Source organism: Hemibagrus wyckioides, linkage group LG15 (assembly GCF_019097595.1).
Source record: "Hemibagrus wyckioides isolate EC202008001 linkage group LG15, SWU_Hwy_1.0, whole genome shotgun sequence".
NCBI classification, from domain to species: domain Eukaryota; kingdom Metazoa; phylum Chordata; class Actinopteri; order Siluriformes; family Bagridae; genus Hemibagrus; species Hemibagrus wyckioides.
Genome location: NC_080724.1, coordinates 11,763,452 through 11,786,970, shown reverse-complemented (window position 1 = coordinate 11,786,970; position 23,519 = coordinate 11,763,452). Strand labels below are relative to the sequence as shown.

At 38.9% G+C, this 23,519-nt stretch overlaps 1 protein-coding gene across 2 annotated transcripts in view; it reads right to left on the bottom strand.

Annotated features, from left to right (window-relative positions):
* scube3 (signal peptide, CUB domain, EGF-like 3) overlaps window positions 1-23,519 on the bottom strand; it is a 79,183-nt gene that overhangs the window by 21,717 nt on the left and 33,947 nt on the right. Inside the window, exons 4-7 of one of the 2 annotated variants that reach the window (XM_058410519.1) lie at window positions 20,873-21,007; window positions 12,699-12,845; window positions 11,117-11,233; window positions 6,212-6,262 (exon numbers count right to left, since the gene is read on the bottom strand). In XM_058410519.1, coding sequence (XP_058266502.1) covers window positions 6,212-6,262; window positions 11,117-11,233; window positions 12,699-12,845; window positions 20,873-21,007 — 450 coding nt within the window. The remainder of the gene's footprint in view (window positions 1-6,211; window positions 6,263-11,116; window positions 11,234-12,698; window positions 12,846-20,872; window positions 21,008-23,519) is intronic. The other variant, XM_058410520.1, reaches the window with a different exon arrangement.

The following is a 23,519-nucleotide window of genomic DNA, read 5'->3' as shown; positions in this document are numbered from 1 at the left end:
TACAGATGAATCCTACTACCACTATCACCTTGTACTCAAACAGCAGTGTGGGTTCTGCAGAAAGAAAAAATAATCCATGATGAAAGCATTAAGCTAAAGCCAAGTCAACTTAGATTTCATGATACAGTACATCCTGGATGCTGTTGAGGTTAAATATAAAGATTAGTATGCAAGTGAATTTATTTCTTTAAGGTTTGCTTTTATTGAGGAAAAGGTCAACTTCAGGTCTAGAAAGAGCTGAAAGCAAGCAAGATCTTAAAGCCTGCTTTTTAGCTTTTGTAAAACACGTAGCTGAAAATGATTCCCAAATGTGACGTAAGCTGTAACACTCACTGATTAGAAATAATAGAAACACCATGTGGATGGATCAGTCGGGATCATTTCTTTGTCCTCGAGGTGGATTAATTTCTCTTTTGACTGCAACACTATCTATTTAAAACAACTCCTAATGGAGAGGCTTCAAGAAAATCGGAACCACCATCAATCTGAACAAGCAGCCAACGTGGGGAGAAGACCTGTTCAGCTTCCTCAGAAGCTGAAACTATCCAGATGGAGAGAAAAGACACCTCATTGGATCACAGTATGTTGCCCAAGGCACAGCGTTTTTATGATTAAAACATAATTAAATCCAAATGACTAAATAAATGCTCTATATAGTCAATTTCTCCTCTGTGAGGTTTAAACTATATCCGTCCAGAGAACTCCTTTTTCTCAGAAAACTTATCTGCAGTTAAAAATGTGGATTATAGCAAAAACACTCTGCCATTAATATTATCATGAATAATGGAAAGTGTACATTGCTTTCAAATCGGATTTTGGTTAGATGCATCAAAGTGGCCCAAACACGACCCCTTCTCTTCCTGGTCTTTCCATTAGCTGGTATTCTTGCTGTAATTTTGTGTATTAAACTAGACACCACATGACCACAATGCGATCAGTGCCAAGCCAATCACAACGAAGATGAGAGAGGATGAAAAAGGAGGAGACCTTTTCATCAGAATCAGCTTCTTATGTAATGACTCTTTAATGATATCCTGTATTCTATACAGTGAATAAAAGCAGCAGAAAGTGAGTTCAGATGAACAGAGGAACCAGAAGACGCAGGAATACGAATGTTGGCTGCACTGAACTTACTAAAGGGCTTTAAAATTTTATGCAGCAATAAAAAGATAATAAATTTGCCCCATGGCTATTTTTAATTTCGACTACACACAAAAATATGGCAGAAAAAACCTCCATAGGTTTCAGTTCATATGACATTTCTGTTTGTTCATGCTGTAAAAGAATGTGCTGCTATGGTTATTGAGAAATAATACTTTTCTCCAGGTTCAGAAATAAAACAGTACAATATTGCATTTGACACCAATAACACAGCATCAACGAAACGGAATATTCTGGAAACCAAAACTGAAAAACAAACGGGAATTTACAGGGGGAATAAATGCGACCGAAATCATCATAAATTTTTTCCATTCTGCTCATTTGGATATTATTTAACTCTCAAATGGTTTTGGATCAGCAACACATCCCATGCAATTTCAACCAATGTGCCTATTTTTTTTCCATCATTCTACACACATCGGGCCTCATTTATCTTTTTTTTTTTTGGGGGGGTAAATTTATGTGAAAATGCTTGCGTAACCCAAACCGAAGTTTGGGAAATGTTCTCGTGTGCATGTTGATCAGCCATAAAGTGCAGAGCAGATTCCTGACACAGTTGACGTGCATGTAGTGACACCCACAAAACTCCACACATGTTCAGAGCACAGAAGGCTGGGAGAACCAGATGAACAATACAGTGGTCAGAAGTAGGTAAAGAGTGGACTTGAGGTGAATCGCGGTGAATAATGAGAGGAAAGGCAGAAGTATCTGCTAAATGCTGAACACATAATAAAAACAAGCAATTTAAAGTTGATTATTTAAAAGTCCAGTAAATTATTATATCATTTGAAGTCGATCAATTCGAGGCAGATATTAGTTATGTGTAAATTTCCACACACTCATGATTTCTGAATTCAAGAATTTTCACGAATGCTACCGAGAATTTCTTCCGTAAATGCTCATATGATAGCATCCATCCAACTTCATTAATGAGTCTCACTGCATGTGTCCTTAACAAAAAACCTCATACTGATAAAGTTTACATTAGATAGATAAATGCTAGATGTTTATCATTGCACTGCTCTCCTGAGGAGGAGAAAAACTTGCTCAGGTATCCAGACCAGAACCTTTACCCAGCTAGCAGGTCTTAGTTAGTAATCTGCAAACTGTAACTTCTGGTAAATTGCTGGTGTTGAATATTTGCTCAGAGAACACAGCATAATTTAACACAGCAAACATAACCAATAAACAGCAAAAACAAAGTTCCATTTGTTTCCTTATTGAGCTGCGAAACTCATGATTAGAACCTTTGGTACTGGGCCAGTAGGAAAGCACAGAACCAGATTAATCTAGTTATTGTGGATTAAAGATTTTTTTGGTCTGACTGTTCTTCATTTGTAAATATGTGGAAATGTTGGAATTTTATCCTGCAACTCATTAAGCTGCTGATTTAGCAATCTTCTAAAGACATGAGAAAGCAAATGTTTCTCTAAAATGATAAACTCTGAGTCAGAGAGAGAAAGAGAGAGAGAGCGAGAGAGAGAGAGAAAGAGAAGGAAGCAGGCAGGCTGAAGGAGAATAAAGAGAGTGCTGCTGGTGGGTGTCATTGCATACCTCAAAAATGCTTAGCAAGCCAGTAACTGCCTCAGACTTTAATAATCAATTGGACGAAGCACAACAAAATATTTACAGTACGTCGATTAGTTCTCTGGTGTAGACGAGTGGGTAACTTTTTATCAGACTTACAGTTGCATAACCACATCTCTGAGTGAGAAAAACCCAAATGGCGCTTGACGCATTCTGGGGGGCTTCGGTTTAGAGGAAACTTATGAACATTCCAGGAAAAACTACTTAGATGGACTGCTAAAGTTTAAACAAATATTAGATATCATGTTTATCCTTGTTATAAACCAGGAACAAGACCTCTGTCTGTTTACATTTAGTCATTTATTTACTTCCTCTATTGGTCCTCCATTAACTTCGGCCCTCTTGCTTTTGGTCTTCAGAGAAATTGATGGAAAAAAGCCACTTGGGTGTTTAGAGAACCAGAAATTTGACTGGATTCCCAAGCATTTCGACACTGTTTGCTATCTAGTAATCCTTAATGCTTACTAAAGGGAATTAAATAAAAAGATCCCAATGTAAGACCTACTAATGACAACAATTGTCCAATCATCATGACAACACATATGACTCTCAGCATCAGACAGCAAGAAGGCACAAAGTGTTATGGACATACACCGATCAGGCATAACATTATGAGCACTGACAGGTGAAGTGAATAACAGTGATTATCTCCTCATCATGGCACCTGTTAGTGGGTGGGATATATTAGGCAGCAAGTGAACATTTTGTCCTCAAAGTTGATGTATTAGAAGTGGAAGGATTTGAGCGAGTTTGACAAGAGCCAAATTGTGATGGCTAGACGACTGGATCAGAGCATCTCCAAAACTGCAGCTCTTGTGGGGTGGCAGTTTCTATCAAAAGTAGTCCAAGGAAGGAATAGTGGTGCTGCAAGTGGGGAGTGAAGGCTGACCTGTAAGGGCCAATCCAAAGGACGAGCTACTGTTGCTTAAATTGCTGAAGAAGTTAATGCTGGTTCTGATAGAAAGGTGTCAGAATACACAGTGTCTGACGGGTCAGGGCTGTTTTGGCAACAAAAGGGGGACTAACACGATATTAGGCAGGTGGTCATAATGTTATGCTTGGTCAGTGTAAATGTAGATTAGAGATCTCAGAGAGACGAAAGACAAAGAAAGGCTGTGTTAATGAACCGGAATATGTGATGATATTTTTAACTTCCTGGTCTTTGCTGTGGTAGTTTAAATGAAGCCATAAGTTGTTTATATTTGAGCAAATCAACACTACATTTGCTAGAAATATCTCAGACAGATGAAATAATAATTATGTTAGCAGGATTAAATACAGGGTCCTCTAGGCATATCTATTTGAGACCAAATAATACTGGAGGATCTGTCAGATGCCTACAGGATGTTTTCAGAGTGAATCTTACATTGTGATAACTATATTTTCTTAAGAATAATTAGCTTTGTTCTAGCTATATAATCATGGATTTAACCTGTTCAAGTACTAAAAAAAATAACTGAGCTTGAAAAGATCAAATCTATGAAACTTTTTTCAAAAATCACCAAAAGAAAACCAAGATTCGAGCTCCATGATAGTTAGCATTCCTGAGATTTTACAGGATACAGGACACAATATAAATCTCTTTACTGAAACTAAAGCAAGGCCAAGACCAACTGCCTATCCTAAAGCAACAAATATGTAGAAAAAAGAAATAAAAAGGGTGTAATGGTTTATAGAAACTTCTTATTTAGTTCAAGTTTGTTGTGCCAGAATCTATATAAAATCAGAGCCTCTTAGCGTTTGTCTAAATTACCATTAAGATTGGAAAAGTTGGAAAGGTGAAGAACGAAACTCCACTGAGCCTGGCTCCACCTCAGGAATTCGCTCACAGTTGCAGAAAGTTGGCACTAACCCTTAATGAATCTCTCAAAACAAGTCCAGAACATGCATCCTGAGGTAAAGCTATTTGGTAAATATGACAAGCCCTTGGCACGAGGCTTAAAGAGGTGCGACGCAATCCGGCAGCCTGCGCTAAGCCTGCTGTGATGTTAAAAGGCTGCTGTGCAAACATACTTGTTCTTTTTGAAAGTGGCAAAAGTCTTCTGAATGATGGAAAAGAAAAAGGACGAGATGACAGAAACATGCTGACGTTGAGGAGTTAGACAAAACTTGTCTTCATCTTAAGGTCAGAGTGAGGAAATATGAGGAACCATGCCAGCAAACAAGCAGTGGAAGAGGCAACATGCTAACACCGAGTCCATCACAAACAATGCCTTTAATGAGATTAATCAAAAGTACAGAAAAAGCCACCCTGAAACACATAAAATATGTTTATAGTGAAGTGATTTTGGTGATATTTCTATACTTTTATTATTGTTCTTAGATGTAGCAGAAGGGGGCATTGTTATTGCTGTTGTTGAGAAACATTTTTAGTGACATTCAACTTCATATTAATGTGAAGACATCAGTGCAAATGCTGGACTCCCAGAATGCAATGCAGCTACACAACTCATCTTGGCTAGATAGAGATCTATGTGATGACAAGTGTGATGCCATTGCAGTGAGGGATAAAGAGGTGAGGCTCTTTTTAAGCTAGAGCTGAAGCTAGAGCTTGGGCTGGATCCCACAGCCCCACTATCAGCAGGCATTGTCAGACTGCATTGTGGGTAATGTAGGGAAAGAGTAATGAAGTAAAGAGTGAAAATTGATCTCAGTGAAAGATTTGAGAATTTAAATCAACATTACTGAAAATTAATCGTAATATGCAAATTATTCAGGGTGGAGTTTTCCTTTAAGGTGTGTCTATAAAATCCATTATTAATCTTTGCTTTTATTTCCATTGCTGGAAATGTGATCAGCAGAACAGGAACATGTCGTAGCCTTGATCACTGATGAAGTGACTCATTCTGTAGGGTAAAGGGAGCCATGTTTGTTCTCGAAGTAATATTTTGAAAGTGGAAAGAAGATGAGCTCTCATGCAGGGTTAGGCTTGAACCGATCGAGACAGAAGTTGTGGTCCACTCTGAAGTGATCATGACTATCGCTTGTAAGGCCACATCCACCTGCTCGTTGGTTGAGTGTGTACAATTGTATTTCGGCTATTTATTGGAGTCATGATTTTTGAGCACTGTGCAGAAAAGGATGCTTTGCATGATTTTTCACTTCCAGCTATAAAACCTCGGAAGCAAAGCTTTGGTTGTTTTTTAAATAATGATCATGCAGAAGAGCCACTGGATGTTTTTCAATGCTGGTGTTTGAAACGATGCTACAACGCTGCCATGTACATCACTTCAGAGTGGACCGTCCTGAGAATGTACCAACTGAAGTACATACTGCCACTCGCAAGGGTTTTTTTTCCTCCATGTACTGAAAGGAAGTCTCCAAAATTGGTAAAGTTGCACATGGAGATGTGCAGGTAAGTTAATAAGCACACTGCTGCTCGGTTAGTCAGAGTTCCAGCATCACCAATAGGAGTAAAGCCGAATAGAATTGGAACTAAAGAGACAAATTTACAGATATTTACCATTGGGTAACAGCTGTGGCTGATGTTGCGGTTGCTGGATACTCCTTTCCTCTGCACATACACACACAGACATACACAGATCGTAAAGAAAAACATGGATTTAGTGCTTCACCCATATACCAAAGTGTGAGGAGACATTTATTATTGTGACTCTACAGGACTCTAACCAAACCTCTTTGGTTTTTCTGAAGCAGTAACCCATCTAGCTCGACGTATTCCAATTCATACCCACTCATTTAGACCTGTAATTCAATACTTTCATTTCATTTCATTTTATTTCACTGAGACTGTTTACAATAATGACCTGACTCGTTTACAATCTGAATCCCTGACCTGATTAACCTGCTCAAAATTACACCATCACCCTAATGATAGCAATAAAGGGCCTTGAGGTTGCACTTGTCACAGTTGGGAGCAAATGAGTTACAGGCGGCCGCGAGTCAGACTTGTGTTAGCTAGAGCTGCACTTACGAGAGCAATCATGCAGTTAGCATGCGACATTTAAAGCAAGCCTCCAAGCAAGAGCAGGCCTCACACAGTGTGCTTAGCGCAAAAAAAGCAGTAGGCTGAGGAAAACCACCACATGGCAAATTAGTCATCAGTTAGAACTTCAACACTGTGATAGTGAAAAAAATCATTTTTTTTTTTTAGTCATGAATCATGAAATAAATGCTAACCAGTTGCAGAATGTGTGGTGCTAGCAAGAGTGCTAGCAAAAAAAAAAACAAACTGGCAACGAGTGGCTTTTTTCATTCTTAGCTCACTAAGCAGTTCCCTGAACCGTTAACTGAAGTGAAACCTTGATGAAATGCTTGAAGTAAAAAGTTCATTTCATTACAAAATAAATCTCGGAGGTCACTGAAGATTTTGACATTAATTGTTATTATTAAATATTATTATTTTACGTTTCATAGTAGAATTTTGCTTTGAGATCATATTGTAAACAAAAACCATGAGCGAATTTTCAGAAAGATGGAAAAAGGGAAACATATCAGCAACTGATCGCTTGGTAAACATTTTGTGTTTGGCTAACAACAATTTCCAGCATATCTTCTCACCAGAAGCTTTACAAAAATAAAGTGTGTGGTTAACACGCCCATTCTTGCTACACTGAGTCATTTGTGCTGGCTTTCAGTGATCAGAACGCTATGTGACACCCGGGGGGCACCCAGATATGCAGACATGTAGCTAGCAGCTTCAGCTTTAGCTAAGACAAGCAGGTTTAGCAATGAACACCATCCTGAGGCTTGTCAAACATTCAAGTAGATTCTATCACTGCAGACTTACATGCAGATGTCTGAGGGCTGGATGAGAATCACGGAGCATTGTATTCGATTCAATTTAGGGTTTTGTCTCAACCTGCAGACATTGTTACCCTATGACTAGTTTTCCCAACAGTTTACTGTTTCCAAATTTTGTTTTCATTGTACGGAAATGAATTCGCAAACCCACAGCATGAAGAACGAAGCAGACGACTTAGAAGAAAACAGTTCTGCAGGATTTCTCATTTGTCTCGGCTCACGGAAGGAAAATGTTTTCCTGCTGTTGTAATTGTTTTCCGATTCTGTCTTGGTGCATTAAACGGTAATCTGGTGGTGTGGGTGATTGTGTGGACATGTGCTGATGTTTTTACACACGTTTCTAAGAATCTGCTTCAAAATTCAGTTGGAAACTGTGTTCTGTAAGGACTACGAGGCAGGCTGATATTGACCACTGGTGGAAGATAGAATGATGAGGAAACAGTAGGAGGAGAGATGGCTAAAGAAGAGTAACGGATGAAAGAAGTGCACGACATCCAAAATGTTTACGGTAATGAATCCAAGAACTTTTACATTTTGGTGTCATTTGTATTGCCAAGCGAAAAACACTCTAATGACCTGTTCTGAATTTGGTTGCCATATTTGTTAGAATCTTGCCAGAATCTGCTCATGATATTTTAAACAAATCTATTAGGAAATGTGTCCTATAAGAACTACAAAGCTGTCTAAATAAGACATGCTTATAAAACCACTGCTGATGGAACAACAGGTACCAAGTGTACCTGTTGAATAGCGTTCATTTTTATTCCATTTTCTCCCAATACCCAACCACTCAAGAACTGTCCTGTATTACACAGCAGCAACCACTGCATCTTTTCAAACAGCTACTCATGTGATGAAACAGGGCAGCATAACACACTCTGAGGAATTCTATAACGGTCCTTCATACATGATCACACAGATTGCTAGTGTTGCTGTCATAGACAGAGGAGAGAGAGAGAGACTAATTCCATCCCTCTTATCCAAAAAAGCACTGGTCGCTTTTGCTCTCTTGGACGCATGGTTATGGAAGGCTGCTCGGAAGCCCCCAGGAATGACTTTTTTCCCCAGAAAGTACAGAATAGCAGTCTTCAGTAGCTTTGGGTGGAAACATTCCCACTGATTGTAATGAAAAACATTTCAAGGTATTGATTGGTTGCCTGCTTTATGTCTTTTTATGGCAAAAAAATGCATTAGATTCTAAGGTTTCTTCCTTACTCTTCAATTTGGTAACAGTAGTCTTGCACGGAATATGATGCCACCACCCAACAGAGACCCCCAAAGAACTCAGTCTACTTCCATGGGTGTCACAGTGTAATACAAAATAGATACATTTACTTGACCAGGGATGGATCTGGGTACGGATTAGCAATCGGACTGTGGCATACCACACTGTCTGGTGGAACAGTGCCATGGAAGCCTCTGTTCCACAAAGTAATCGAAAATTCATAGTAATTTTATGAACTGAGATAGTTTTAGGATGTGGTCTCATCAAAAATCCATCAAGTTAAAACATTTTTAAGCCAACAGAAACACTGCTCGTCTGACTCGGATATATAACGAACAAATAAAATTAGTGACCACATAGTGGAAACACTGTACCGAGAGACTGATTCGCGGACAGATAGATGGACTGACTGAAACGGCTGGTGAACAAAACGACAGCAATACAAGCTGACTGACAGAAATACTGTCCGACCCTTTCCAAACCCGCAAACAGCTAGCTGACCAGCAAAACAGATTTAGTGTCTGCCATCTTTATAGTGATTGAGGTTACATTTATAGAACACAATAAAATGGTTTCCAGATCTTTAAAAATCATTCTTCCGAGTATCTTTCCTCCTCTGACGCTGTCTCGCTGTCACTCCCAGCCTCAGAGTGGAATCATTAATAAGTTCTGCTTTTTTAATTTTGTTTTTCTAGCTAAGAGATTCCTGCGGAGGCTGATCGACGGTTCTGGCCTCGCTGTTGTCTCATTTGTGGAGTGACTGAAGGCTTGTATGAGCCCGGGGGCTAATCGCAGGGTGTCTGGCTTGATCCATTCAGAAACCGAGAGAAGGGAAAAGGAAGAGGCCAGCCAAACCACTGTTCAATCAAGGAGAGCTATAAAATACTATACAAATGTATGAGTGTATTATTTCACTGCTTTCAGATTATATGTGCCAGTCAAAGACTGGTTAGGAAGTACACAGGAATGCTTTATTTGGCTAAATAGGTGACTGGATCAAAATTTCACCATCCTGAAGAAAGTGAATGTTTTCAGTGCAGCATGTTAAGCAAACTAGATAAAAAAACAAAAACAGGCGTATTTGTATAAACAGCAAACTTGGATTGAAATACCAGAGTCTTCAAAGCCTTGTTAAGTCCCTGGGTTTTATAAATCCATTACCGAGCAGTGATTTTGTCTTGGCCCTATTATTGCATATTACCAGCATCAGGAATAAAAAAGGAGAAAGGCAATGAAAAGTCAGGAGGAAGCAAATCAAACAAGCAAGATTGAGTAGAAAAGCCTCATGCTGGGTGACTGCTGTACCAGGTTAGAGCAAGCAGAGGCATGGCTCCTGCACTGGCTGAATTTCTGTGCATATGTCTGACATACTATCATGTACATTTAACTCAAATCTGGTGAGTAAATGATTGTGTAGTCAGCCTTTATTTTATGGCTCCCTGGATTCCAGTAAATTATTTTTTGTGACTAGACTAATGGTAACTGGAATGTATGGATTGAAATGGAGCGTTACAATAGGACAATGAGCACATTGTGGAACACTTAAAATGGCTTTGCAAAACACCCCATCGCTCATCAGGTACCCAAGGTCACTAAGACACAGACTGAACCCAGTCAAAGGGTCATGCATATAAGCCAGTGTTGATTTGGGATCAGATTTTACTTTTAATATCATAATAAAAAGCAGCTATAGAGCACATTGGCATACTTGTACACTTCACATAAACCTTAGTAAAATTTTTACTGAATAAAGGCCTTTCAACACACTTACCACAGCATTAGATTTAATCTGGGGTTAGATAGAGGTTAAACCTTGGACTTGTTCAGGTACAATCAGGATGAAGGGCAGGTCTAAGACTCGCCAACCCAATTGAAGTCAAGGGAAATAAAAAAGAGATGGGGAGACAGAACCATACCATAACTGGACTGGTAGAGTCTACTATCAAGTGGAGAGGAAGCATTAAATCTGACCTGGTTAGTTAATGCTGAGAGGTGGGGGTAGGAGGTTGTGGAGTATGTGGGTTTTGGACCACAAATGGGTCTTTAAGACCAGGTAAAATCAGGGGAAGAAGACCTAAGGGTGAATCAGGAAGAAGAACTGGAAGTCAGGTCACTTACCTGGCCAGGCATGAACAAGGGGAGGGATATATTTAGGACTTCCCTGTCCAGGCAAGGTCAGGGGCAAAGAAGGTCTAGATTTCAAGCTTACCTGTACAGGTAAAAGTGGGGGAAGAAACAGAACCTGGTCCTAACTGGCTAAGTAATGTACATGGGCAAAAGTAGAACAGAGTAGAAGAAGAAAAAAGAATGAGGGGAGAAGACAGAACCAGGTCTTATCTGGTTAGGTAGAACCACAGGGAGAAGACAGCCATGACTTACCTACACATGTCTTGCCATCAGAGTGCAGCGCGAACTTCATGTGGCAAGAACAGCGTGGCCCATGGTCTGTTTCCTCACAGATGTGCTGACAGCCGCCATTACCATAGTTACAGGTCACTGAAAGAGCCACAGATGAGAGTAAAAAGAAATGAGAAATCAAATCTGAGCAAGCACAAACTACTCTAAATGACATGAGCCATGGGCAGGCAAGTCCAGTCATGCAGGACCATACCACTGCGCACTATGCTAGCACTTCCAGTGACATTTATTTGTGTGGTTAAAGCATTTCTACAAAGACTTTTTATTTAGGAATCAATCCAAACATGCATCCAACGGTGGCTCTCTGATATTCCTGAAATTAAATCTTCCTGAATTCCTGAAAAGGGAGAGAAAAAAAAAAAAAAAATATATATATATATATATATATATATATATATATATATATATATATATATATATATATATATAAAATCCATATTACATATATTCCATATGCACTACATGAGATGATTTCTGGTACTTTTCCGGGCAAACCATCTGCTTAAAATTCTGTGTTAATGTAGGAACCAAATGCTCCTTAGTGGACAACATGTAATAGGCAAAATGCAGTGTATTAAAAAGTCTCTATGGAACATTTTTTCAGTCTACAGAGGTGAGACTGAAAAGTGTGTCGACTGGAGCAGGCAGCTGATGACAGAAGGAGAGCAGGGTCTTGTCTCCACACACAGCACAACACGGCTTTGTCTACACATGCCTTTTACTGTTCCACTTTTCATCTCATACCCTTTTTCAGGGAGTAGAATAACACTTCTGCTTTAGTGTTCTCCAGCTAGTCCATCTAGCAGACCCAGACAGGACTGACAGCATGAACTCTATGACATAGCAAGTACTAAAAAGATCTAGCTCAGAGGCATTCTATCTCCAGAGATTACCACAATACATCATGTATAAGACTAGCATGATTTCAGATGTATTCATGGACAGGGAAAGCGTGCTCGGGGGGTAGAAAGTCTATTCTCCCACCCTAAGTTGGATCTTTTTAAAAAAAAAAAAAAACAACAACAACAACAACAAAAACAAAAAAAAAACAGGAGAAATGCAGAAGTGGAATGAAACAGAAATACAATGGTGCACTGGAGCTTCTGGCAATCCTCTAGTCCGTCTCAAAATACCAAAAAAACAAAATTGCACAGTGTTGCAAATCTCACCCAAATGCCCAAATGGTGTTGTGAAAGCTGGTAAATACTTTCACCAACCTTGCACTTTCAGATTATCACTTACTCTGCTTTTTCCAGAATTAGCTCAGCCACCAAGCTCAAAGAAAGCAGTCAATGACGTTTCTAAGAATATAATTTGGAAGTTTGGTGGCATGGTGTGAAGGCACTACTCGGTTTTGTGAAACACTAAATCTCTTTGTGTATTTTATACACATTTACAGTTCTTTAATAAAATACCCATATTTGCTGCTAGATTTCACAATCATACACTGAAAACTTCACTGTACAAAACCCAACAACTACAATGTCAGTGTTTAGCTCTGCCTAGGGAGCAGTGTTTTGAGGACAGTGACAGATCTACTTACACTTGCAGTCGCGGTTGTTCTTGGTGAGTTGGAAGCCCGGTCTACACTCGCAGGCGATGCCTCCTTTTGGAGTTTCCCTGCAGATATGAGCACAGCCGTGGTTTTTGTCCATACACGTGGGGCCTTCCTTTGTCCCATTCAAGCGCACTACAGAAACAAATAAGTATGTTTGAAACAGATGTGTGAGGTAGGTGTTTATTCAAAGCGAATGTCATTTTATCATGTCTATAAAAACACCCTAGGAGAAATGATTGCCTTAATTTGTAGTTGTAATTTGTAAACCTCTTGGGGGGTTGGGGGGTTAGCTGACCGTCACTGACCGTCACTCAGGGGTCAGACATGTTTTATGTTTTTGTACCATGGACTTGGATGTCCAGTCTCCTTTATTTCCTCACTGGACCATTTTTGTGTCCACACACCTCATAATCCAAACCCCCAGTAGCAATACCTACACAAAGATTTTGGTAATGTGTACTCAATACAACAATTAAATCAGTTGGACTATGAATAGATTAATACACTCTATGAATTCTAAGAGTAAAACTAAAGAAACGCCTTCACAAATCCATTCAGTCATTAACTTACACCAAACCCATGAACGCACACCTTACTCTGAAATGTCTAGAGGAACTGAACGGATTTACTTTATAACATGTACCTCTTACCGTACCATTTTACATTCCATTACACAACACTGATACAGCATTAACACATGGCTGGGCTACAGATCTAAAAGGACTTTCTTTCCTATCATTAGCATGTCAGCTTACGGGCACAGCGTATAAATCGAGTCAGGCACTTCTGCTGTGGTGCAGCAAGAAAATCACCAGCAGAGAGCGGCGTGAGGGTGAAAAGCCGTGCTTTTCTTTGACTGACCCCAATGCATGCTCTTGCTCAGCCATGTTTGGACAGTAAAAGGAGAACCGTGGCACCCGGCCGACTCCAGATCCCATGGTGCATCTGTGTCAATAGCATGTGTCCGCAGCATGGGAAACTAGCCGAGCTCGCTTGAATTGCACGGCATTGAGGCGTGAAGCAAGAGATTTGGAATACATTTTTGGAGATGCAGAGCAAGTTTCAGGCTAAAGTAGTAGAGCGGCTGGTGTTTTGTTGAACTGAAGAACAGAATTAAAAAAAACAACAACAGGGCAACAGGTTTAGATTTAGCACTAAAACATGCACCACAGTGTTGCTGGATTCTCAAATCTGATTGGTCAGAAGGTGCTGACAGTAATGCAGCTGAAAGGGTTACATTACATATTATTATATTAATTGCATATTATATTAATCAGTTCATTATCTTTTCTGTGAATTTTTCTGATTGCTAATATATCTTTTTGCTAGACACTCCATCTAATCTGTCAATAATAAGAACCACTGCATCCACCAATATTGCAGGTGACCCCTCATACCTCTCATGGACTCTTCACCTTCTTCCCATCCAGCAGAAGATACAGGAACATCTCTGCCACCGCCAGCAGACTCCACAACAGTTTCTTTCCCAAACCAGACAGATTACTCAATACTCTGCAGCCAAGTGAACACTCACCTGGGCTAGTCAAATACCTGAGTCAGTCTGACACAACACCGCAGCACACACCGCACTTTACAAAGCCTCAAGACTTCAGACAGGAATGGAACTCTTTTTTTTTGCTGCATTATTGCTTATTGCTGCTACTCTACCCAGTAATAATCTAAGAAGCCTAACAATAAATGGATTTAAAATTGTGTTGGCATTAAAACAACAACAAAAAATATGCACATCATGGATATGATACAGCTTTCTTTAATGAAATGTTTATTTAGTGTTATGGATTATGTAATTGGGCTTATCGAGGTCAGGAGGAAGTGAAGTAACTACCATTTGTAGCTGCTATAACTGTGCAATGATGTACAAATGCACTCTCACACTGAAGAGAATCCTCCCACTTGCATGACCCCCCTGTGCTGATGAACTTGTCACGGCTCAGCTCGAAGCTTAGTGATCCTTTCTATCAAAAATTTTTTTTGTATAGTTATATCATTAATTATATCATTGTACATAAATTGATACTAAATAAGGACGCAGTTCAGATCCCTTCATAATGAGTAAAAAGCTAAAAAACAGGATCTAAAATCCACATAGCTGTATTCATTTTATTTTTTAAAAAAGGAAAAGACCAAATCAAATTGCTTTCTGACCCCCTCCCCCTCCTCCCTCAGTCACCCTTCTTCCCGCAGAGCCATTCATCAGGCCTGGCTTGGGGTTTGAGACTCTCTGTAGAGTCATAAAGTGCTGATACGACGCCTCTTTTTTATGCTCTGTACTGTGGTGTAGTATGCACTTTGTGGTCACCTCGAAAAATGAAAAAAAAAAAAAAACATGCCTGATTCTTCAGTTTGAACTTCCCGGTAGTTATTGTAGCGACTCCTGAGACTCTGCCTTCAAGAAAAGTGTTGTTAATTGATTGAAAACTGGTGAAGGAAAAAAAGAGCGGAGGAAAAGAATCAGAAACGAGAGCTACACAAGGAAGGAAAAAGGATGAAGGAAGGGATTATGAAAGTGTCTGAAAAAATGCTCTAATTAGATTGTTTACACGAGTGTACCAGGCGCTCATGGATCTGACAAATGAGACAGATAAAAAGTCTAAGAAAAGGTTTTTAAAAAAGAAAAACAGTGATGCACCAAAATTCCAAAATAAAAGAAATACATACTATTTGAAAATCAAATTATAATATGAAGATCATATTCTTAAATTATAAAAAATAATTCCAAGGGTTATTTACTGAAAATGAACTGAATTGACTCGAATCAAATCAAATGGAATCAATCAAATGCGATCATTTGATTTGATTCGAGTCAATTCATTTCATCTTCAGTAAACGCTTTGGATTTATTATTAAAATTTGGAAATATGAAGAACGTAGCAAATAGTATTACTGTATAGTATTTTATTAACTAATGGTTCCTGGTTGTGTATCTAATCTAATCCAATCCAATCCAATCTAATCTAATCTAATCTAATCTAATCTAATCTAATCTAATCTAATCTAATCTAATCTAATCTAATCTAATCTGATGAAAGAAGGCTCTGCTGAGTTCTGGTAGTATTTTATAGTGGAAACCCTGAGGAACATGACGCATAGCCCTAAACCACTTTCTATTAAGGATATGATGGGAACTATAGGAAATTGTTTAATGAATTTTTCATTAAATTCATTAAATTTAGGACCGTCAACCCCATCAGCGCTGGAGCACAGGGTCTGTGTGAGGACCATGATCATGCACTCTGCATATTTCTCATTTATGTGGCTGAGATAAGCCCAGACACAAAGGTAACAGAATATTACAGGTATCAAAATCGTACCTGCTGGAACTTCAGAGGCCTGCGTTCGGCCATTTTGACTGCCAACTTCACCATGAGGTCTGACGTGCGAGCGGCGATCTGACGCCAAAGCCTCTGCTTTTCAGCAACACCTTTTTGCAACAGTGAAGAAACTGAAAAGCCTCGCTGATTGGCACGAGCCTGGTGTGTAACGAACACTTTGCTTAGCGCCTGTGAACCGTAGCAGTGTAGCATACAGCTGTCTTTTTTTTTCTCCCTTGTCTCTGCAGAGCCATGGCTAAAGATATAGCTGACACTGGGAATGTAACACAAACCATTTAGAAAGAAAACAAGTGACTCTTATTCATCTTCTTTCAGAAGCACTGGCTCAGGGTACACAGACTAATCGCTACTTCACTGCTGGTCCTGTGTGTGGTTATGATACGGTACGATACATACAAATTAAAATGAAAGCTAGTCAGTTCAGTGGCTTTTGGATCTAAAAACAAAAGAAAATTGAAAAACATAATTATAAAATAAAGCAGCAAAATTCCGGTAGAAAATAAATCAGTAATAATGATTCCGTTCCATTTCATTCAATTTGACTCAATTCATCCCTTTGATTCGATCTGATTCAAGTCTTTAACCTGGTCACAATGCACTTATTTTTATCATTTAAAAACTTTATAGCTCACAGTCTGCTTTTGTGCTAAAAAATAATGCCGTGCAGTGTGTCTTTTTTTTTATGTAGGGAATAAAATGTGCAATTATAGGAAAATAATCAACAACAAGGTAGTGAGATGAAGCGATGTAACGTCCTGTTACCATTCTGAATTGGGTTATTTTCCTGTAACAGAACTTTCCGAAGTGTTTTTTATTCCTCCCACCAAAGCAACTGTTCTGTAAATTTTTATTCATTAAAGACATTGCTCCTCATTTCACTTTCATTATAGCAGCTATAAAGAACTGTTCCCTTAATAAGACAAAAAAAACCTGTAGCTTTTTACAGAGAAATTGAAAACACACTCCTCTGTCCTTCGCCATAATACAGGTTTTTTTCTTCTTAAATACATTTTTCAAATATGTTCAAATCCCTGAGAACATGCTGTTACCACAGAAATGTAGCGTACCTGACCCGAGCGTATTAATATAAACCTGTGATTAGCAGCTGCTCTACTGTCCTGAAAAATAAATCAACATTTTCTGACCAAACAGATTCAAGAATTTATCAGCACTGTAGTTATGTTCTGGAGACCACAACAGATACAAGCTTTGTTGTATATTTATCCTCACTTATTTTACTTTATTTTTTTGACTAAATCAGTTATTCTACACCTTTTACTCATCAAATCAATTAATTCCTGCCTTCAGCAGCATCCATATAATTCAAGCTCGAGGTTACAGTGATGAGCAAAATGAAGCGCTGCTGCAGATCCCAGTACAGTTGCTCTCCACTCTATTATCAGTTAGTTAGACTGCAGGAGTCATTAAAGCTACCTGTAAAGTGTTAAGGCCTCACACCTTCCGACAGCCCTAATGAGCACATATCAGCCCACAGAGCCATAAACTGGGATTTATGGAGTAGTTTTACACTTCTGTACTGGGAATGGAGGAAAAACAGCAGACACATCTGAACAGCAGGTTTCAGTATCCAGATACCAGAAATGGAAAACTTCGCTCGCTTTTTGCTTTGATGCGCTTTGATATTTTCCCATGATACCACTTCCCAGTGTGTTTTGATTTCTCTTGAAATAGTTACATTTATAAAAAAAAAAATGTCACTTTTTTTATGGTAACCTATGACTGACACTGGAGACTCTTTCCATAAACATTAAATAAATAAAAATAAATAAATAAATAAAAATCTTCACAGTTACACACATTTTGTAATCTGTAAAAGTGAATAAATAAAGCATACGCTTTTACACAGCGCTGCAAACGAGCTGTTACTATAGAAACGTATTAGAACGCATTCGAAATAAAACACCTTCAGACCAATCCGGTGGAGCTGATGGTATAATAGTGTGGTGTGAGAGCTCAAAAACATTTTTTTTCTCCCTAAGCCACAAATACTTACTTAGAACACTTTCATGTCAAAAACAAAAAGTCTTTCCAATCCCATCACTTTGTAAGCTCATTATGCAGGATCATTATTTCATTGTGTACAGACACATCAAGTTGCTTGTTGATGACCTACATTTACAAAAGTGTTTTGAAAAATTTCTAATATTAAAAAATATTTAAAAAAAAATATTAGTACAAAAATTGTTGGCTGAAAAAAATTTGGCATAAGAGAAAAAACCTCTGTATTAAATGTAATAAATTATATTGTGTTAATTATTTTATTAAAGGAAGAGTTGCATGTATATATTTTAGAGCACACAGTACAAATAAGGAATAAGGCTGTTTGATTAAGTTTTTATTTACTTTAAAATACTCAAATTAATTTGACGGTTAAAACAACAGTGTCAGAGCTTTATTTTTTAGCTTTCTTCATCCTTCTCTGGTAAATCACCTCACTCTCTCTCTTCAAGTAACTTCATCAGTAAAATTCCAAATGGAAAAAACTCCAATTTCTTTATATGTATTTCCGGTAATCAGTCCTGCTTATCACTGCCTCTGCCACACTGGTGCCACAGCACATACGGCGCCCGGGCCAGCAGATGATTATACGAGCATTCCTCCTGCTTCCCCTCAAATAATGACGCATTAAAACGTTTAACGAGCTGATATAAAAGCCAGAGAGTGAGCGGAAACATGGAACAGGAGCAGCCCAGGAAAAACGTCACGGTACAAAATGACAGAAAATATTGTCTTTTTCCTCCTTGCTCTAAACTGTATGCTTCATGATATAAACTGGAGGTTAATGAGACAAAATGTGGTTAAGTTTATTATCAGACACTGCAGTAAAATTGTTACTATGGATACAGTGTCATTACGACCAGAGCTTTTGACCAATCACAATCAAGAACTCATCTACTCACGTATTAATATACATCCATGACTTAAAATAAGTCCATTAACACAATACTGTAACAAAAACACGCTTAAATAATTACTGATGATTGTCTGAATGTTAATCAGTGATATGATTACATTATTATTAATGAGTGATCATCAGCTGAAATAAAATCAGCATGTTTAAGATGAAAACAACCTTCTAATCGTTCTCTCGCTTTCTGAGCTTCTGACACACATACAGCTCTGAAAGTCTCTGATGAGGTTTATCCAACTCTGATGCCAATAAATCAGGGGGACGTGGTATATCAGTGGTTAAGGTGTTGGACTATTGATCAGAAGGTTGTGAGTTGAATCCCAGGTCCATCAAGCTGCTACTGCTGGGCCATTAAGGAAAGTCCTTAACCCTCCATTGCTCAGTTGTATAAAATTTTATAAAATGTAAAACGCTCTGGATAAGGGTGCCTGCCAAAATGCCAGGAATTTAAATGCAAATTATGACATAAAATCACTGCATGCTTCTGATTCCAGTGAACTTTCCTTGATTTCTGTTCGGTGTGTTCTTGGGAAACGCCCCTCAGTCTCGTGTGTGAAGGTGGGACAGAGTTCAAGGGCTCAGCTGGTTATGAGAGAACGTGACGGAGGAGGAAATTATGACAGCGTATCAACTCACACTGCCACTGTCGGCACAGCAGAGCTCTCACAGAGGCCCGCTTCAACTTACACACGTCGGCTTCGATGATCTTTCACAAATCACTTCATACAATCTGAGCACTTGTGCATGTATATACAGCAGGGTGCTTTTTTTTTTAACTAGAAAACCCTGTTTGAACATAGCTACGCTGTCCGGCACTGATGAGCAAGTGATGTTTTTAATCATATTCTAATTATCAATTCAATAATCAAATGATTTGTATGATCATGTGTTTCATTCATATATTTCATATATTTTTTATAACATCATTTTGTGCAAAGAAAGTGCTGTTTTTGACTATTAAATATATATTTACAATTTGTCTAACTCGTAAGTCAAACTCAAAAACTGAAACAATTTATTTCGCTTTATTATAAACAAGAAAGAAAATTCGAGTCGATGAGACTTAGGGGAAGGGGGTGGGGCTTACAGGATTAGTTAATATAAAAAAAAAAATTGGGGTTCAAGCCCCAGCACCTCCAAGCTCCACTGTTGAGCAATTGAACAAGACTCTTAACCCTCTCTGCTCCAGGGGTGCTTCTATTTGAATAGTAATCATATTAAACTGAACTATTAGTGAAAAAAGCAACAGATACGTCGTCCTGATGTTCTCTTCGGCTCAGACTGGTTATGGGAGAGAAATAATGCTGAGCAGACGACCGTGATCTCCGCTACGTCTTCCTCCACCAGGGAATGAGGGAGCAAGGGAACTTCAGTGCAACAATGTGGTGTTGGTGGATTTACTGCCATTCTGACCTCACCGTCCAAGAGGTTTTAATTTGGGAGCAATAAAACCAACATTAAGATGAAATATGGGAGATTAGCACGGGGATTTATCAAACCCGGTCCAACAGTACAGGAGAGAAAAAAAGAGAGCTAAAGTAAAGTAAACACGATAAAGGTCTTGCTTCTTTCAGCATCTGAAACGCAGCTATTCGATAGGCTCGAATAACACGGTGCTTATGAAAGGCAAACACGGGCAGCTCAGCGGGCCAGACAGATCTCTGGAGGTGAAAGTTGGCCGTTTTCTCTGCCATGATTAAAAAACAGACAAACACGCAGTTTATCACAGAAGCCACTAAACAGCTGATGCATGGTGGGGGCATGAAGTCGTGAGAAAGCGCAGCATTCGAAGTAAGCAGACACAGAGCATGTGATTAATGGTGGGAGGGTGTGGTTTTTGAGAAAGGGACGGTGTCAGGGGCAGGGTCACTCACCTTTGGGCCGCTGGATACAGGTGTGCTGGTTGTCAGACAGAAAGAAGCCTTCTTTACAGCGACACTCGTAACTTCCCATCATGTTCACACACACCTGCTGACAGCCACCATTCCCCTCTGAACACTCGTCTACATCTAGAGAGAGAGAGAGAGAGAGACAGACAGAGTGAGAACGACAGAGAAAGGAAATGATGGACAGACAGAGAGTGAGAGAAAACCAGCAAGGATTCAGACAAATAGAGAGAGAGAGAGAGAGAGAGAGAGAGAGACAGAAAACTGTAAGCTCATAATTTTCATCTTCATTCAAAATAAAAGTGCAGTCAAATCTCAAACATATGTTCACAAACATATCTTCAGGTTATGATCATTATTTTCTTTTCTCCTGCCTGATCCTGAGAAAATGAACTGCTTTCTAAAACTGTTTTATGTCTTAAATAATTCCTGTATTTCACCAGATAATATGTCGTTTCTGGGCATTTTCTTCCACGTGGAGTTAACTGCTGAATCAAATTAATAGAAAAAAAAAGGGTTTTTTTTTTTATTGTTTTTGTACCTGAAGTAAGAATTTACTAAAATAAATAACGACCAAAATTCTGTCAGAAAATTTTTGTGGCAATGTTCGTACCTTTATTATGCCTCTTTCACCAGGGATATTGTGTACGGACTGAACTGTAAGTGTTAATGGATCACTACATGCACATTCCTAGCTTAACGATGATCATGTAACAAAAGGAAAAGTACAAAAAGAGTCGATCTCTATAAAGAAGCATTTTACTGTTTTCTTGAGAAGAAGAAAAATAATAATAATAATAATAATAATAATAATAATAATAACTCACGTCCTCCTTGGATTTTTACATGAAACCCTTTTTCTACATGAATATGTAAATTCATGCCTGTAAACGCTACTTTCAGCTGCCGTAAATCTCATGACAGAGGCGTATAGTCGAGCGAATACTCAGTAAAACTGACATTAAAAGAACTCCTGTTGAGTTAATGGCACTCGTAAAAGGTCAGATTAGCTTCAGAGGAGTGGCTCTGGCACGGCTGGTGTTACTGCACGCCTCACCAGGACTCAAGCGCCAGTTTAAAGCAGTCAGGAAGTTGAAGACATTCCCGTAAGCTCCTGGCACTATGCTCCGTCCCCGACAGATGTTAAAATGCTCCTGAGGAGAAGCCACTTGCTCCAGGTTGGTCACAGCGAGGCCAGAGCGTGAAGACAGATGCTTTTATTGGGATTTCAGCAACATCAGGCTGACTCCGCATCCCCATTTAAACTGAATATACGAGTCACAAGAGACAGGAAATCCTTCCAATACTTTAAACATGAATCTGAGAAAAACAGTAAGGAAAATATTAAAGCGGGCCATCACCCAATCCCTTTATTGCTCTCTGGCTTCTGTCTGGAGCGTCGGGATCTGGATGGAAGATGGGATTGGGATCGGATTACGAAACGGCTAGAGAACTCTTGCGTGGTCTAGAACATCGCCTCCCATCGCCTCCCAAACCCGAGGTCCGTGATACATCCATGTTGTTTTTTTGTTGTTGTTTACATAATTAACAAGGTTATTCTTTTTTTTTAAAAAACATTTATATTCTTTTAGTAATTAGATTAGCCAGATTTCAAATAATTGGTAACTTTAACCCAGACCTCAACTCAAAGTCAAGTCAAAACCAGGAAGCTGTTTAAATCATGTGGAGGTGGAAACTTCAAAAATAAAAAAAACCCTCTCTGTTTCTAATAAACAGCCATATTTTCATTGTACATGCAGCCGAATATTTCACTAGTTGGATTGTGTTCCGTGTTAAAACTGGAGTTTGTGAAGCGTATTTTATCGCTAAAGGAGCACCGGATTGCACACATGATCATTCTCAGGTATAAACACAATAAAAGCAGGACGTCTGAAATGCAATCAAAACCAAATACAGTTTTAGATTAACAACAAGGCTGTTTTATTAACTCCTTTATAGCTACATTAAAGCTGACAATCATCCTTGAAACACACTATTACTCCCATTTACTAAGTAAGAGAAAAAATAATACAAAAAATAAATAAATAAATCAATCAATGGATCTTCACATGTTGTATAATGGCTCAGTGGTAGGTTTCTTGCCTACCATGTGCAAGGCCTGGGTTTGATTCCCAACCACTGGATGCAGTGCTGGTTCCAAGCCCGGATAAAATGGGAGGGTTGTGTCAGGAAGGGCATCTGGTGTAAAACCTGTGCCAAGTTGTTGTGTGGACCAGTTGGTCTGTTGTGGTGACCCCTCATGCACAAGGGAGCAGCCTTAAGATAAACAACAACTTCACGTGTTGTATAATGTAACACCTTCACCACTGACTGTTACAAAGTGCACACACTGGAGATTCCTTCTGTAAACATTACATAAACACATTTCTCTTTACGGAAGACCTCACCATATAAAAACTTCTCAGTGTAGGTTCATCTACAATCAGCGCTGCTTGGATAGACAATTAATCGACATCTACTGACCAATCAGAGTTGAGAATTCAGGGCAATATGCGGTATAAAAGTAGACAATGTTCCATTAAGTACCATTACAGAGCAATAGAAACATGACAGAGTCCATTAGAAACCACTAGAAAGATTTAACCGGTCTCGTTTAAGCAGCTGGACAATGAGT